The sequence below is a fragment of the Petaurus breviceps genome, unplaced genomic scaffold (assembly GCF_028583685.1).
Source record: "Petaurus breviceps papuanus isolate PSGF00001 unplaced genomic scaffold, PetGlider_PUasm1.0 183, whole genome shotgun sequence".
In the NCBI taxonomy this organism is placed as follows: Eukaryota; Metazoa; Chordata; class Mammalia; order Diprotodontia; family Petauridae; genus Petaurus; species Petaurus breviceps.
In genome coordinates, this window is record NW_027185791.1 from 20,102,322 (window position 1) to 20,116,027 (window position 13,706).

Genomic DNA, 13,706 nt, shown 5'->3' on the forward strand with positions numbered 1-13,706 from the left:
GATGGAAAATTGGGACTCTTTGGATTTATCTGTTGATGTTTTTCCCCCTCTTTGGAGGGGCAGGGCAGGAATATTCAAGTCTCACCTCAGAAACTCACTTGCTGTGTGATCCTAGGTAAGCTGCTTGCCCTCTCTGTTTCTCAGTTTCCTCATCTATAAAATGAAAGGGTTGATTTTATTGATCTTTAAGGTATCTTCCAGCTCCAAAACCATTATCCTATCATCCTAGTCTGCTCCTGGTTTTTTATCCATCTCTCTATCTAATAAGCTGCCAAGAATATTATAAGGTTCTTCAAGACACAGTACAAATAATAGTCCCATTTCTATAGTGCTTAAGACTGATAAAGTTCTATACTTAGACCATCCTATATAAGGTAAGCAGGGAAGGCATTTCCACCATTGTGTAGATAGGAAAATAGAGGTGAAATGACTTGCTCAGGATTTAGATCCAGGTCTTATAACTCCAAGGTCAATGTTCATTCTATTCCAGCTTATTGCCCCCCCCCCATATAAAACCCTCTGTTTGATGTTCAAATAGCCCAACCCCTTGGCCCCACCTTCTAGCTGTCTTATACCTTCTTCCCTCTCATCTGCTTCTCAGTATTGTGACACTGGCTATTCCTTGAACAAAACACTCTGTCTTCACAGACTGACCCCAAGCCTAAAATGTTCTCCCTCCTCATCCTGGCTTCCCTGGCTTACTTCAAGTACCAGCTAAAATCCCACCTTCCACAAGAAGCTTTTCACAGTCCCACTTCATTCTCATGTTTTCCTTCCATTGATAGTCACAGTTTATCCTGAATATAGCTTGCTTGTACATAGATAGTCATTTGCTTATTGTCTCCCCCATTAGACTATGAGCTTCTGGAAAGCAAGAACTGACTTTTGCCTCTCTGTACTCTGAGCACTTAGTCCAGTGCTCTTAATAAATATTTAATGACTGTCTATCCATTTGTATGTGTGTCTGGATAGATACAAATTATACTGCTTGAGCTCTATGCTTCTGGAGCCTTCTAAATACTGTTAGCTCTCTTATAATATTTAGAAAAAAAAAACTGACCACCTAAGTTAAAGTTTTCTGCCAGTTACCCAATGAAATTGTTAGAGTTCCGAGTCTAGAATGTCTGCATCTCAGAACCACACTGAATTCTCCTATGACCTCTCACTCACCACACACAAAAATACTAGGGTGGGATTTAAGGGTTAGAGATCACATAATCCTTCTCCCCCGTTTTACAGAATAGTAGAGTGCTATGGTGTCTTTCCTTTTGTTTCTCATTTTAAGAAATAATTAGGTTCTTAAGGTTGGTAAAATGAGCATGACCTCAAGTGGTTGTGTCATTCAACAGCTGGAGAGTAGGAAAATGGTTGTATCCAATCCTCCCCCTAAGAGCCAATCATTGGATTTGCCCCCAACATAACCATACCTGCCCTTCACTAATTCTCACTCAACATTCTCCGCCCCTGCTTGTTTCTGGATTTTGCAGACTTCCCCTCTTCTGCCACGGGCATTAGCCAGTCCCCACAGCTGTGCTGGTCCATTGAGAAAATCCTCTCCCATGCTTCATAGCTCACCTGGATATGGCAGGTGCCCCATCACAAGGTCTATGTTCAGGAACGGTGATCTGTAAAAGTCCCCCACCTTTCACCCCCTGGCATTTTGTTTTGGGTGGAACAGAGAAAGTTGTACAAAATGAGAAATGGGTTGCCATCTCCATTGCAAATCTCATTACATTATCTTTCACCTCAAACTCATCCCAATTTTGAAGTTCCCTTTCTTTGTTGAGGGCATCACAACTTCCTGTCACCCAAATTCACAGCCTCAGTGTCATCCTTCTCTCCTCACCTGCACACACTCAATATAAAAAACACAAACTGTTGCTTGTCATTTCTATAACACTCTCCATCTGTCTTCTTTTTCCCTACTCATACCGACGAAATCAAGCTAAAATCACCTCTGCCTTGGACTACTGCAGTGACCTGCTAACTCAGCTCCTTGTCTCTATTCTCTTTCCACTGAAGTCCATTCTCTACTAATCTGCCAAAGTGCAGTTCTGACCATGTCACCCTCCTACATAAAATAAACTCCACGGGTTTTCTGTTGGCTCCAGGATCAAACCTAAAGTCCTTCATTTGGCACTTAAAGCCTTTTTATTGTACCTTATACCCCTTCCTGAACTCTGTGGTCCAAACTTGCCTTATCGCTGTTCCTCCCACTCATACAAAAACAAGGCTAAATAATTCAGACATAAATAAGAAATTAAGGTATGATACTATCCATAAAAACAAGGAATAGATTTCTTTTGAAAACCTTCTGCTGAGCTGGAATCAGAAAGAATTCACTTGTGCTTGTTTTCATAGTGTGTATGGTGAACATCTACATAGAGAGAAACATGACTTGCTGAAAAGCTGCTTTGTTAACTGACTTATAACCTATTATTTGATTGTTGCATATCTTTCAATAAAAACCATTATACAGCTCAACAAATTGTACAGCAACAAAAAAATAAATTTGCCTGTTTGGTTAGCTCATCATATAAGAACTAAAATTTGTTTTGATTACATTAAATTAAAAAGGTTTTGTTCAAATGAAATAAATGTAGCCAAGATTAGGAGGAAAGCAGAAAATTGGGGGAAAATTTTTATAGACAATTCCTCAGATAAAAACCTCATCTCACATATATAAGGAACTTCATCAAATTTGTAAGACTATGAGTTATTCCCCAATTGATAAATGGTCAAAGGATATGAACAGGCAGTTTCTGGATGAAGAAATCAGAGTTATATATAGTGATTTTAAAAATACTCTAAATCATTATTGATTAGAGAAATGCAAATTCAAACAACTTTGAGCTATCTCACACCTATCAGATTGACTAAAATGATAGGAGGGGAAAATGATAAATGTTGGAGAGGATATGGAAAAATTGGGACACTAATATACTGTTGGTGAACTGTGAACTGATCCAACCATTTTGGAGAGCAGTCTGGAATTGTTCCTCAAGAATTATAAAACTGTGTATTCCCTTTGATCCAGCAATACCACTGTTAGGTCTATGTCCCAGGGTGTATACGGAAAAAAAAGAATTTAAATATTCTAAAATATTTAGGGAAGCTCTCTTTATGGTATCAAAGAACTGGAAATCGAGAGGATGTCCATCAACTGGGGAATGGCTAAGCAAGTTGTAGTATATGGTTATAATGGGACACTTCTGCGCTGTAAAAAATGATGTGCAGGTTGATTTTAGAAAAACTTGGAAAGGCTTCCATGAAATAATAAGAGTGAAAGGAGTAGAACCAGGAGAATGCTGGATATAGTAACAGCAATATTGTTTGAAAAATAACTGCAAATGACTAAGCTATTCTGAATATTATAAATATTCAAATCAATTGGACTTATGAATCAAAGGACCTTTGAAGGAAGATACTATTCACCTCCAGAGAAAAGAACTGGTAAATAGAAGTATGTATATAGTATAGTTTTACATAGATGGAGCTGTATCAGTATCTGTGTCAAATGGTAGCCTTCTCTAGTGCCTGATGGGAGAGGGAGGGAGACAGCTTGGAACTTAGAATGTAAAAAATAAAAATAATAATTAAATTAAAAATTGGTGTAGTACTTTAAGTTTTACAAAGTACTTTATGCTTATTTCCTCATTTGGTACAACAGCTCTCTAAGGTAGGTGCTGTTATCCCCATTTTAATTACTAGCAATTAGTTGTCTTTTCTGTCCCTCAGGACATTCACAGTAATTTTTCAAAAATAATGAAGCATATTTAATGATCTCTCTCACTTAAATATGGACAATATCAACTATCATTGTTACTTATTTATAACATAATACTTATTGATTATTAATATTTGAGCAAGAGCAAAAGATTTTTATACTAATAAAAATTCTAATTTATTGTTTATCTTTAGTTCATCCTGAATTTTTTTGCATGTTTTCCAATGTGTATAATACATTAGGACAAAAGTATATGTATATTATTTTAAAATAATATGCAAATGTTGGGGAAAGGAGTGCTCAAAGACTTTTACTGATAGGGGTGTACAATGAAAACATTTTGTATATCATTGAGAGGGTGAGCAAAGTGATAGCACTAGAGGAGAAAGCAAAAGAGTCCAGATCTCAGATTCCACTTCTGATAACTTCACTGTTAGTCTTTAATAAGCACTGAAGCCAGCTTGATCTATATGAATCCTCGTGTTATATTTTGAGACTGAAACTAGAATTGCAACAAATGCCCAACAAGGAAAAGCCCGACAAGAAGTAACCAGCTACACCCTCCACTTAGTTTTAGAGCCAATTGTAAGATTGATTTGTAGTAATTACTTTAGATTCTGTTTTAGGCTTTTTTCTCTTATTCTTTCTGTTTCAAAAATGTTGACGGGTCAAAAGAACAGGACATGTAAGTGGAAAATGGGTGTGTTTGTATGGAAGCATCTTAGCATATCAATACTGAATCATTCAACACTGGAATTTCTAGGTCTAGCTGAAGTCAGAGAAGAAACTAGTGGGTAAAGGGAAATGCCTCTGCGAATAATAGATTTCTATTGATCCCAAACCATCCTAAGTAGTATTAGAAGCCTGAGTGCTTAAGAGTTCTCCCTCCATTTAAAATTAAGTAGCTTTCCAGTTATACAAAGATGTTCCCCATTGTTTGTAATGTTTTACTGGCCCAAGTGTATGTATTGGGAAGGTGTATATTTTTGCAAATTAATTATTTTTTTAACTCTTTCCTCCTAATGGACAAAATAATCTATATGGTTCAGCAAGGCAGTTCTTTGAGGGCAGAAACTGAATTTTTGACTTTTTTTACTGTTCCAAATACAGTGACTAGATCATACTAAGCATTTAATGAACGGTGGTCTAGCAAGTACTAGGTTTGTGGTCAGAGGACCAGGACCAGACTGTATAGCAAATAGCCTGTAGGACACTGGACAAGTCATTTAATTTTTCTGGGTTTTTTTCCTAAGGTTACTTCCAGCTCTCCATCTATGACTCAAAGTTAACCATTAATAAAACTGATATCTTTTAAAACTATTAGTGCCCTGGGCTAAGCCAGGCCTGGAGTCAGGACTATTTGAATTCAAATCCCAGTTTCAGAGGAATGTCACACACTAGTTATATGTTTCTGGGCAAGTCACTTAACCTTTGCCTGGCTTTCCTCTACGCTAAAATGGGACAGTAGTAAGTACCTACCTTCTGGGGTTGTTGTGAGGATGAAATGAGATAATAATATATGCTTGTTCATTTCCCCTGTTACTAGTAATAGAACTGAAATAATAATATTCCTAGTAGTGTACAATTAAAGTTATGTGAAATAATTTAAAAACTACTTTCTATCATTCTAGAAGCTTATTTAGGATTTTTTTTTTCTTCCTGGAAACAGAAACACTAAGTAAAATGCTAGCCCTCTGGGCAGGCCTGTTGTATATTTTCATGATAGAACTGCATCATGAATGTACTTTTAAGTAGTCCTGTTGTGGATATGAACTAAAAGGATGAAATAAGATTTTCTACTGTGATGTCTCCATTAAGAAGTTCTTTGTGTAAACTACTTCATGGCAATGTTGCTTCTATTTAAAGCAGAGAGTTTGATCTTGGCTTTGATCTAAGGCTTTTGATCTCGAAAGAAAGATGTTTAGTAATAAAAAAAAGGGGGGGGAGGGTTAAAGAGATTTTCTTTAGAGAAATGTGATAAAGTTAAAGGGATACTGTCAAGATTACCAGGCGAAAATTTGACCCACCTCTTCCCTGCCCCCCCCATCCCTCTTACATGTAGCTTCTAGTGATTTCACCATTATGTTTCATATATACAGAACTCTAGCATTAATATAACAAAGCTCAAGGAAGTAATGAAGCAAAACTATGTCATGGATGGAAAACAGCTAGCATATGGAAAAGTTTTATATACCCAATGCAAACTTTTTTTCCTAAATATGAAAAAATATATTTTGATTATCTCTTGTATTAGCTCCAGTTACCTTGGGGGTCCTTGTTGATGTTGTTTTTTAATGTAGATTGTATCCAAATTTGCAGCAGCAGCCAGAAAGTTGGGTCACTTTAGTGCTCAAATCGAACAGGGCCCATCCTGTTCAACCTGCATTTAACAAATGTCTGGAGTTCATTAAGGGCGGTTTCAGAGATGCAGCAAGTAATGTAAGCGACCCAGGTGGTAAGCAGAAGGCAAACTGGCTTCTCGGCCTTTAAAATGCGCTTCATCATTCCCCCTGGGAACTCACCTGCCATTATTCTGGATTCCTTAGGGGTCAAGGGGCTACTGGAAAAAGTCTTAAATATTCAGCGTGTTCTAGTTCATTCCTGGAGAAAACTCCATTAGAAAGCCCCTTGATCTCCATGACCGAAGTTTGTACACTAGTTTTGACCTAAGGATAGACAGACATGGAGGTGTCTGGGGCCAAGTCTGTAAGCCCAGCACGAGGGGCGGACAGTACGTTTTCCTCTGCCTCCTAGTGAAGGTCTAGGGCTGAGATGAGGTGAGGTGGGAAGCCTAAGGAAAGGCTGCAGAGCCACAGGGAGCCTCTGGTCCCTGGGCTGGGGGGAACCTGTGCTCCTAGGTGGTGGGAGGGGCTGGGAGAGAGAAAGAAAGCAAAAAGACAGGGTGGGGACACCCCACCAGGGCAGCCTCTATACCTTTAAGGCAGGCTCCTCCCTTGCCTCCTCCCCATCTTCCAGCACCGGGCCCCCCCCTCCGTCCTCGCCCCCGCCCCAGCCCCTTTAGGTGTTTCATTTCCGAAGGAGCCCCCGCCGCTGCTCAGCGCCGGCCCAGACAGGGGTCCGGCCGGCGCCGCTCCGTCCCCGCCTCCGAGACTGGAGCCGAGGGGAGGGGGCTGAGCCCAGGAGAGCCGCTGCCAAGCCCTTCTCCCCGCCTCCATCCACCACCACCCCCAAAAAAGAAAAAGAAAGAAGGAAAATCTCCAAGCCAGTGGAAGCCGAACCGCGTGCGCCAGGGGCAGCGCGCGGGGCGCGGGGTGCGGGCTGCGGGCTGCGCCGGGGCAGGGGCGAGGTAAGGGGCCAGGCGCGCGCGGTGCCCGGGGCGCTGCGGGGGAGCCGCCAGGGAGCCCCAGGCTCCTCAGGCAGACTGGGGGAGGGTATGGAGGGTGCCAGGAGAGAGCCGGAGGCAGGCGGGCGGTGGGCTTGGGCAGTGGCAGCCGTGGGGACGCCCCCGCCCCGCGCGGCCACCGCAACCTCGGTAAACTTGCACTTTGTTTTACTTTTTCTTCTTCTTCTTCTTCTTCCCGTTAGCCATTGCAAGGAGAAAGTCGGACTTGGGCGGAGAGTCGGCTGGTTCGGCAAGTAAAGGATGAGGTGAGAGGAAAATCTGCCCCGGTGCGCGGCGCCCAGCCGGCTGCCCGCAGGCTGCCCGCAGGCACAGGCAGCTTGTTGCCCTCCTCCCCGGCGGCTCCTCGTATCCAGCCCAGCCCGCATTTCTGGGGCGGCGGGGGTGGCACCCCGAAATGGATCCCCCCCGGGGGCCGCTTCTCACTGTGCCCCGGGGCTAGCTAAGGCGGATCAGCAGTGCCTAAGAGGCTGCTTTTCTTAAAAGGGGGAGGGGAGCCATTGAGCGCATGAATAAATCTGGGCCCGGGGTCAGAAGTCAGAGCCCTGAATCTTTCCTCTTCTCTCCCTCTCCTCCCTCCCCCCCATACTTTGGCCAAGTATCCTGAAGCTTCCCTTATGCCAACGCTCAGCTCTGAGTTTCCATTCTTTGGGGGCAGAGAAAACCATTTTTAACCCTGGGAGGAGGTGGGAGAGGAAAGGGACATTAGTCGAGTAGTGACTGTTCTGCCAAGAGTGTCTCTCCTGGATGGACAGTGCGTGTCCTTCACCGGTGAAGCAGTGGAAAAATGGGGCTCAGAGTCTGTTTATACTTTCTTACTCATGCTGAGCGGTGGCCCTCAGGTCCCTCATTCCCCTTTTTTACAAAAAGCACTGTGGTTTTTGAACTTCAGGTCACCAAATGGATCCGGGTAAATCTGAGAGCCAGGAAAAGAAGAAGGAGGGAGAATGAAGAAGTTTTTGAAAAGGTAGGGTCTTACTTATATCATGACTGCGGTGGAATAAAAGCGTAATCAGATCTGTACTCAACTTACCCCACCTGATGGGCAGTGGGCAATGGGCACTGCAGGGAAGAAGCACTTGACTCAACTAAATTGAAAATGCAGAATATTTTTAATTTGTGAGGCTACTTCTCTGGGACTTACTGACTGAGTCCTGATAATCATTAATTTCCTGTTTTTAATTGAGCGTTCTGAATATATTGGGGGGAGGGGACTGGGAGGAATGTAGCCATCTTAATGAGACTCAGCAATAGCACATAGCTTATTTTCCCCACTTATTTTACACATAACTGTTGGATCTTATGATGTTAAAATAAATTCTGAAGAAAAAAATTCTTAATAAGCTTCAGAAGTAGTATATTGTCACACCTGGAGTTTGGATATGAGAACTGTGAAGGCATTGTTGACACTCTTAAACCACAAGTTTCTAATGTGTATTTTCAAGAATCCTTCTAGGGTTGAGTTCAGGAGAAAGTGAAATAATTTTATAAACTTTGGGAGCACTAGAGGGAATTTTCCTTATTCTATAGTAAGTGAAGAGTTGGCTGCCTTAAAGCAGCAATTAGAACACTTTGATGTACATTCATTTGGGCTCCCTATTTTCCTGGGAAAAGGCCAAATAAATTTTAAGAAAATTTATCATGTCTTAAATTATATATATATATACATATATATATAATATAGAAGGTAAGTAATGCACTGGGTTTTTATTCTTTTTTTCTAAAGAAACATCTTAAAACTTGTCTAGTGACTTATACAAAGTTGAAAATGTTACCCACGCACTGCAAATTCATATGCATATATTTTGCATTTTCTTATTTTTCCTGTTTTTGGTCCTTGATGGAATCAAAGGATTAAAATAGTACGGTATGTTGTTTTGCTCCTTCTAGAATGTATGATGAATCATTGCTGATTCTGTAGCCAAATTCTTGCTGATAACATGGCTGCCAACTTCTATGATGTCTTGCCTTAGTATGGGCATTGTGCTGTTCTTGAAATGTCCACAAAGCACATTGTTCTGGATGTGATACTGAAAATTCCAAGGTACTTAAGCTTCAACCTGGCAGTTTTCAAATGCATTGGGATCACTGGCTTTAAAAATCTTGTACTTTGTAGCAACAATACAAGGTGTGAAATATGGTGCCCTTGTTTTTTCAGGGCGGAGGGGAGTTTAGGTTAGTCTTTGATGTTTCAGACAAGTTCTTTCGTTAACCAGTAATAGAGGAAAAAGCCACACACAAAGAAACCTTTATATGCACGCTTCCAGGATTAATTTTATGTCTCTACTTTTTTTATACCAAGATAGTTGTTTCTATAAAAAACTTTTTATGGTTAGATTTTTTTAATGTGATAGATGAGTGTTGAAAATAGAAGATATGAAACAGAATATGGTTTACAATTGCTTTGTGTTTTTCCTATATGATGTGAGAATATTCATCTGAACCTCACTCCTCCCGCCAAAAAAGTGCCCAAGATATTTTATATAACAAGATAAAATCTTCCCACGTCTGTAAAATAAGATGTAAAGGAAAGGAATGCATTTGGGTTTTGGGTTTTTTTTTTTTTTTGGAATACCAGACCTAGATTTGTTCTGAAATAGAATTTAGCAAATCTATAACATACTTTCTTATTGTAGTCTCCTTGGAGACGTGCAAGGGTGAGAGTGCGCTGAGTTGAGATTTTTTTTTCCTTCCAGTGGATTTGAAGGGTTTTATGTTATTTTGTTTATCTGTTTTCCTCATCCTAAAGTTTAGAATATGTTGGACCTTATGGGCAAAAAAAAAAAAAATCTCATCTCTTACTGAGTAAAATATGTCCATCATTTTTAATAAGAGAACTCTGAAAGCATTGTGAGGAGGGGAGACTGACATGTTTGGCCTCCTTATGGAGGAAGGCTCTCCAGGACCTTTGAGGGTTAGACATGCACGGTAGATCATAATCCTTGTGATAAAATGTCGCATTGAGCTTTTCTTCTTGAGTAATTCCCAAGCATTTGTATACCATTTTGTCCTGGCAGTTTGGCAACTGGAGAATGGGACAAAGGCTACGTAGCTAATTAATGCCTTTCCTGGGCAAGGTAAAATTGAAGGAATTTTTGTTGTTGTTAAATCTCATAAAAACATCAAACGACTTCCTGATGTTTCAGATAGCTTATAGGATCCTAAATCTGGAAGGGACCCCAGAAGCCATCTAGTCCAGCCTCCTCACTTTACAGATGTGGAAACTGAGGACATTTAAATGACTTGTCAAAAAAAAAAAAAACCTAAGTTGTCTTCTGTGGAAAGTTACCCTGCATATTTGTAACACATGCTTCTCTACTTTTGTATATTAAAGATATTTCTCTTTATTAAAACAAGTAAACTTAAAAAAAATCATAGTATTAGAAATGGGATTTGAATCCATGTCCTCTAATTCCAGTTAGCAGTCCATTCAGTGTATTAGTCTGATTTGAAGATCTCTTCTTAAATAGTCTGGCATGGTAAATAGAGTAATCTGTGCCCTGTTGTGTGGCCTTTGACATAGGTTTTGAACCTCTTATGATTACATAAAACTCCATGTTTAGTTCCATAAATGACCTCTAAATAGATACTTTTTCTCACAATTAAAGCCAACTTATTCTTTTAAAAATAAAAATAATCTTTCTAGTATCTAAAAATGTAGCATTACTGCTTTTATCAATTTCTACTAAAGTAAGAAATGAATTATATTTGTTTTTCATAGATACCATTCTCTATCTGGTCTCTACATCCCTTTGTTTAATCACTCCCCTTCCTTACTTTACTTTTCCTCCCAAGCCGCCTGCCTGAAGTCTGAGATAAACTCTCTACCTTGTGATTTTTTTTTCTTTTTTGAGAGAGTCGCATTTTCTCTCCCACCAGAGGGTTCTGCTATTGCTAGTTTGTGTGTCACAGGGAACTATTATGTACAAATGGAAAAAAAAATCCAAGAAAGGGACAATTGTCTTTTGTGTGTGTATTTTTTGTAAAAATGCATAAATGGAAGAATCATATGAATATGGATATTAGGCAAGAAATTACATTAAAAAGAATGTAAACTTGAAAAAACAAATTTGAGGATAACAAATGGTGGACGTGGACTGCTCTAACTTATTTATCTGGGCATTTGTACTTAGCAAGTTCTCGAAGTGAAATGTGAAAGGAGAAATTTAGTATTGCAAAGCCTAAAACCATAAAGTGGAGTTCCCTAAATGAGGCACAACTGTTAAAAAAGGAATTAAAAGTTATTTTGTGCGGCCATTTACTTCGGTTTTGAGTTCTTATCCTTTTCATTTGCCCATTTACCCATTTTCAGATAAATAGCTAGATCTGTATAAAATATATAATATATATAGTCTCTGTATATATACATACATAATATATAAATTTTTTTCTTCCACTCATTGATTTTCATCTTTTTCCTTACAGTGCATACAATTCTTTACTTCTTATTTCTTTTTCATTTTTCTGGCCTCTTTCCGTTGTGGTTTTTCCTGTTTTTCTTTTTCATCGTATATATTAGAATTATCTCTTGTACTTCTGTATTGTTTTTAACCCACTCTCTCTCCGGTATCTTATATTCAGGCATTATTTCTTTCTGATATTCTTTTTACTTGCTTCAGGATCTCATTTAATTTGAGTAATATTTGCTATGGGGAAGTTGGAGTGGGGAGGGATGTAGGAATTAGGATAATAAAGTTAATAACATTATTATATCAGCAAGTTAAAGAAAAGGAATGTTAAACAATGGCAGTTATAGCTGGTTTATAAACTGTATCTACACATTTGTTCATTCAGTAGTTTTCAATAAATGGGCTTTGGAAATAGATAAGGGTCCCTTGATATAATCAGCCCATAACAATTAAAATTTCCTGATTTTTTTCCTTCTCTTTTCATGTCCATTCATTCAGAGATAACACAAAATTCCTCACTATAATCAAAGATTGAGTCAAAACAATTGGAGTAAGATACTTTTACCTTGAAAGAATGTGACACATCCTCAGTGCTGACGCGGAATTTCTAAGAATTCTAATTCTAAGGAGGACTATGCATATCTGCCTTATTCTCTTAGGACATGGAATGGAATTGACTTTTCTGACTCAAAAATAGCCTCAAACTAAAACTTGAAATTTTCTTAAAACTTTCATAGTCATCTAAAAAGGAATAGGAATTCTTAAAATGAAAGCTAAGCAGCCTGTAGCATTTGTTGCCTGATGTTGAACAGTGTTATTCAATTACTGTCTCTAGGCAGGTGACGCCCAGACCTGGTCTCTCCCCTGAGGTCCAGTCCATCATCACCAGCTGCTTATTAAGCTTCTCTAACTTGATATCTAGTAGGCATCTCACATTCGTTGTCTAAAACAAAACTCATCACTTTTCCCCCACAAAAATTCCACTCTTCCTTAACTTCCCTATTTTTAGTGAGGGCGTTCCTATTTTTCTAATCACTTGGGTTCCCAACCCTAAAAGTGGTGTCCTAAGTAGTTTTTGCTCCATCTGCCCCTGTATTCAGTCAGTTGCTAAATCTTATTAGTTCTACCTCTATGACACCTCTCTCACTCATCCTCTCCCCTCTACTCATGGCTGCCACCCTTATTTAAGTTTTGTAATCTCTCAGATTATTGAAAATGGCTTCCTAATTTGTCTGTATGCCACAAGTTTTGTTTTTTGTTGTTTTTTTTCTCCCTTCTCAAATCCGTTGCCCATGCAGCTGCCAAAGTGGTTTTCCTAAAGTACAAATCTGATTATGTCATTCCCGTGGCCAAAAAAGTCCAGTGGTTCCCTTTAGTTCTCTATGATGAAATGCAAACTCCTCTGGCTTTTTTTTTTTTTAAGCCCTTCAGGAACAAGCTTCAGACATTCTCCCTTCCACCCAACCTGGCTTATAGCCTGACTTGCCTTTTGTTCATTTCTGTGCTCTTTTTGTGAGCTCTCATCTTCCATACCCAGAATGTGTTCCCTCCTCATCTCTCTAGCTTCCTTCAAGGATGAGCTCAAGTGCTGTCTTCTGCTCGAAGCTTGTCATGATGTCCCCTCATTTTTAGTGCCCTCTTTGCATTTACTTTTCTGTTGTGAGCATTCTTTCCCTCAAAGAATGAAGGTGCATTGAAGGCAAGGATTGTTACTTGTATTCCCAGTACCTGGCACGCAGTAGGTTTTTAATAAATACTTGTTGATTGTTCTGTTGATATTGGAAAGTTAGGGATCCCATGTTTAGCTACTTAATGTTGATATCAACCTCTTGAAAGACATTAATATGATTTGATTTATGTTGATAACATGCTTTCCTTATATTGTTTTGATTCTCAGCTGACCACTTTGGCCAGTGTTGGAATTGATAATAAATAGCTATCATTTATATAGTGCTTTAAGATTTGCAAAGATTAGCTCATTTGATCCTCACAACAATCCTGTAAGGTAGGTATCATTACTGTCTCCATTTTACAGATGAAACTGAAGCAAAGATTAAGTGACTTGACTAAGGTCAAACAGCTAGTAAGTGTCTGGATTTTGAATTCCGATCTTCTTGGCTCCATGTTTAGGCTTACAACATATAACTTATAGAATATGCTATATACAAATGTGTTCTAGAAAGTGTCCTTTGAAGTGGAACTAGGTTAT

At 39.3% G+C, this 13,706-nt stretch overlaps 1 protein-coding gene and 1 long non-coding RNA gene across 10 annotated transcripts in view; one reads left to right on the forward strand and one right to left on the reverse strand.

The window, feature by feature from the left end:
- The window catches only part of LOC138161153 (uncharacterized), an 86,578-nt gene extending 79,879 nt beyond the window's left edge, over window positions 1-6,699 (reverse strand). The window contains exon 1 of the long non-coding RNA XR_011168291.1: window positions 5,992-6,699. This is a non-coding gene — a long non-coding RNA (uncharacterized lncRNA). The remainder of the gene's footprint in view (window positions 1-5,991) is intronic.
- AOPEP (aminopeptidase O (putative)) overlaps window positions 1-13,706 on the forward strand; it is a 567,977-nt gene that overhangs the window by 420,758 nt on the left and 133,513 nt on the right. For all 9 annotated transcript variants that reach the window (XM_069087995.1, XM_069087993.1, XM_069087991.1 and 6 more), the window contains 2 exons: window positions 7,274-7,336; window positions 7,981-8,055. In XM_069087995.1, coding sequence (XP_068944096.1) covers window positions 7,274-7,336; window positions 7,981-8,055 — 138 coding nt within the window. The remainder of the gene's footprint in view (window positions 1-7,273; window positions 7,337-7,980; window positions 8,056-13,706) is intronic.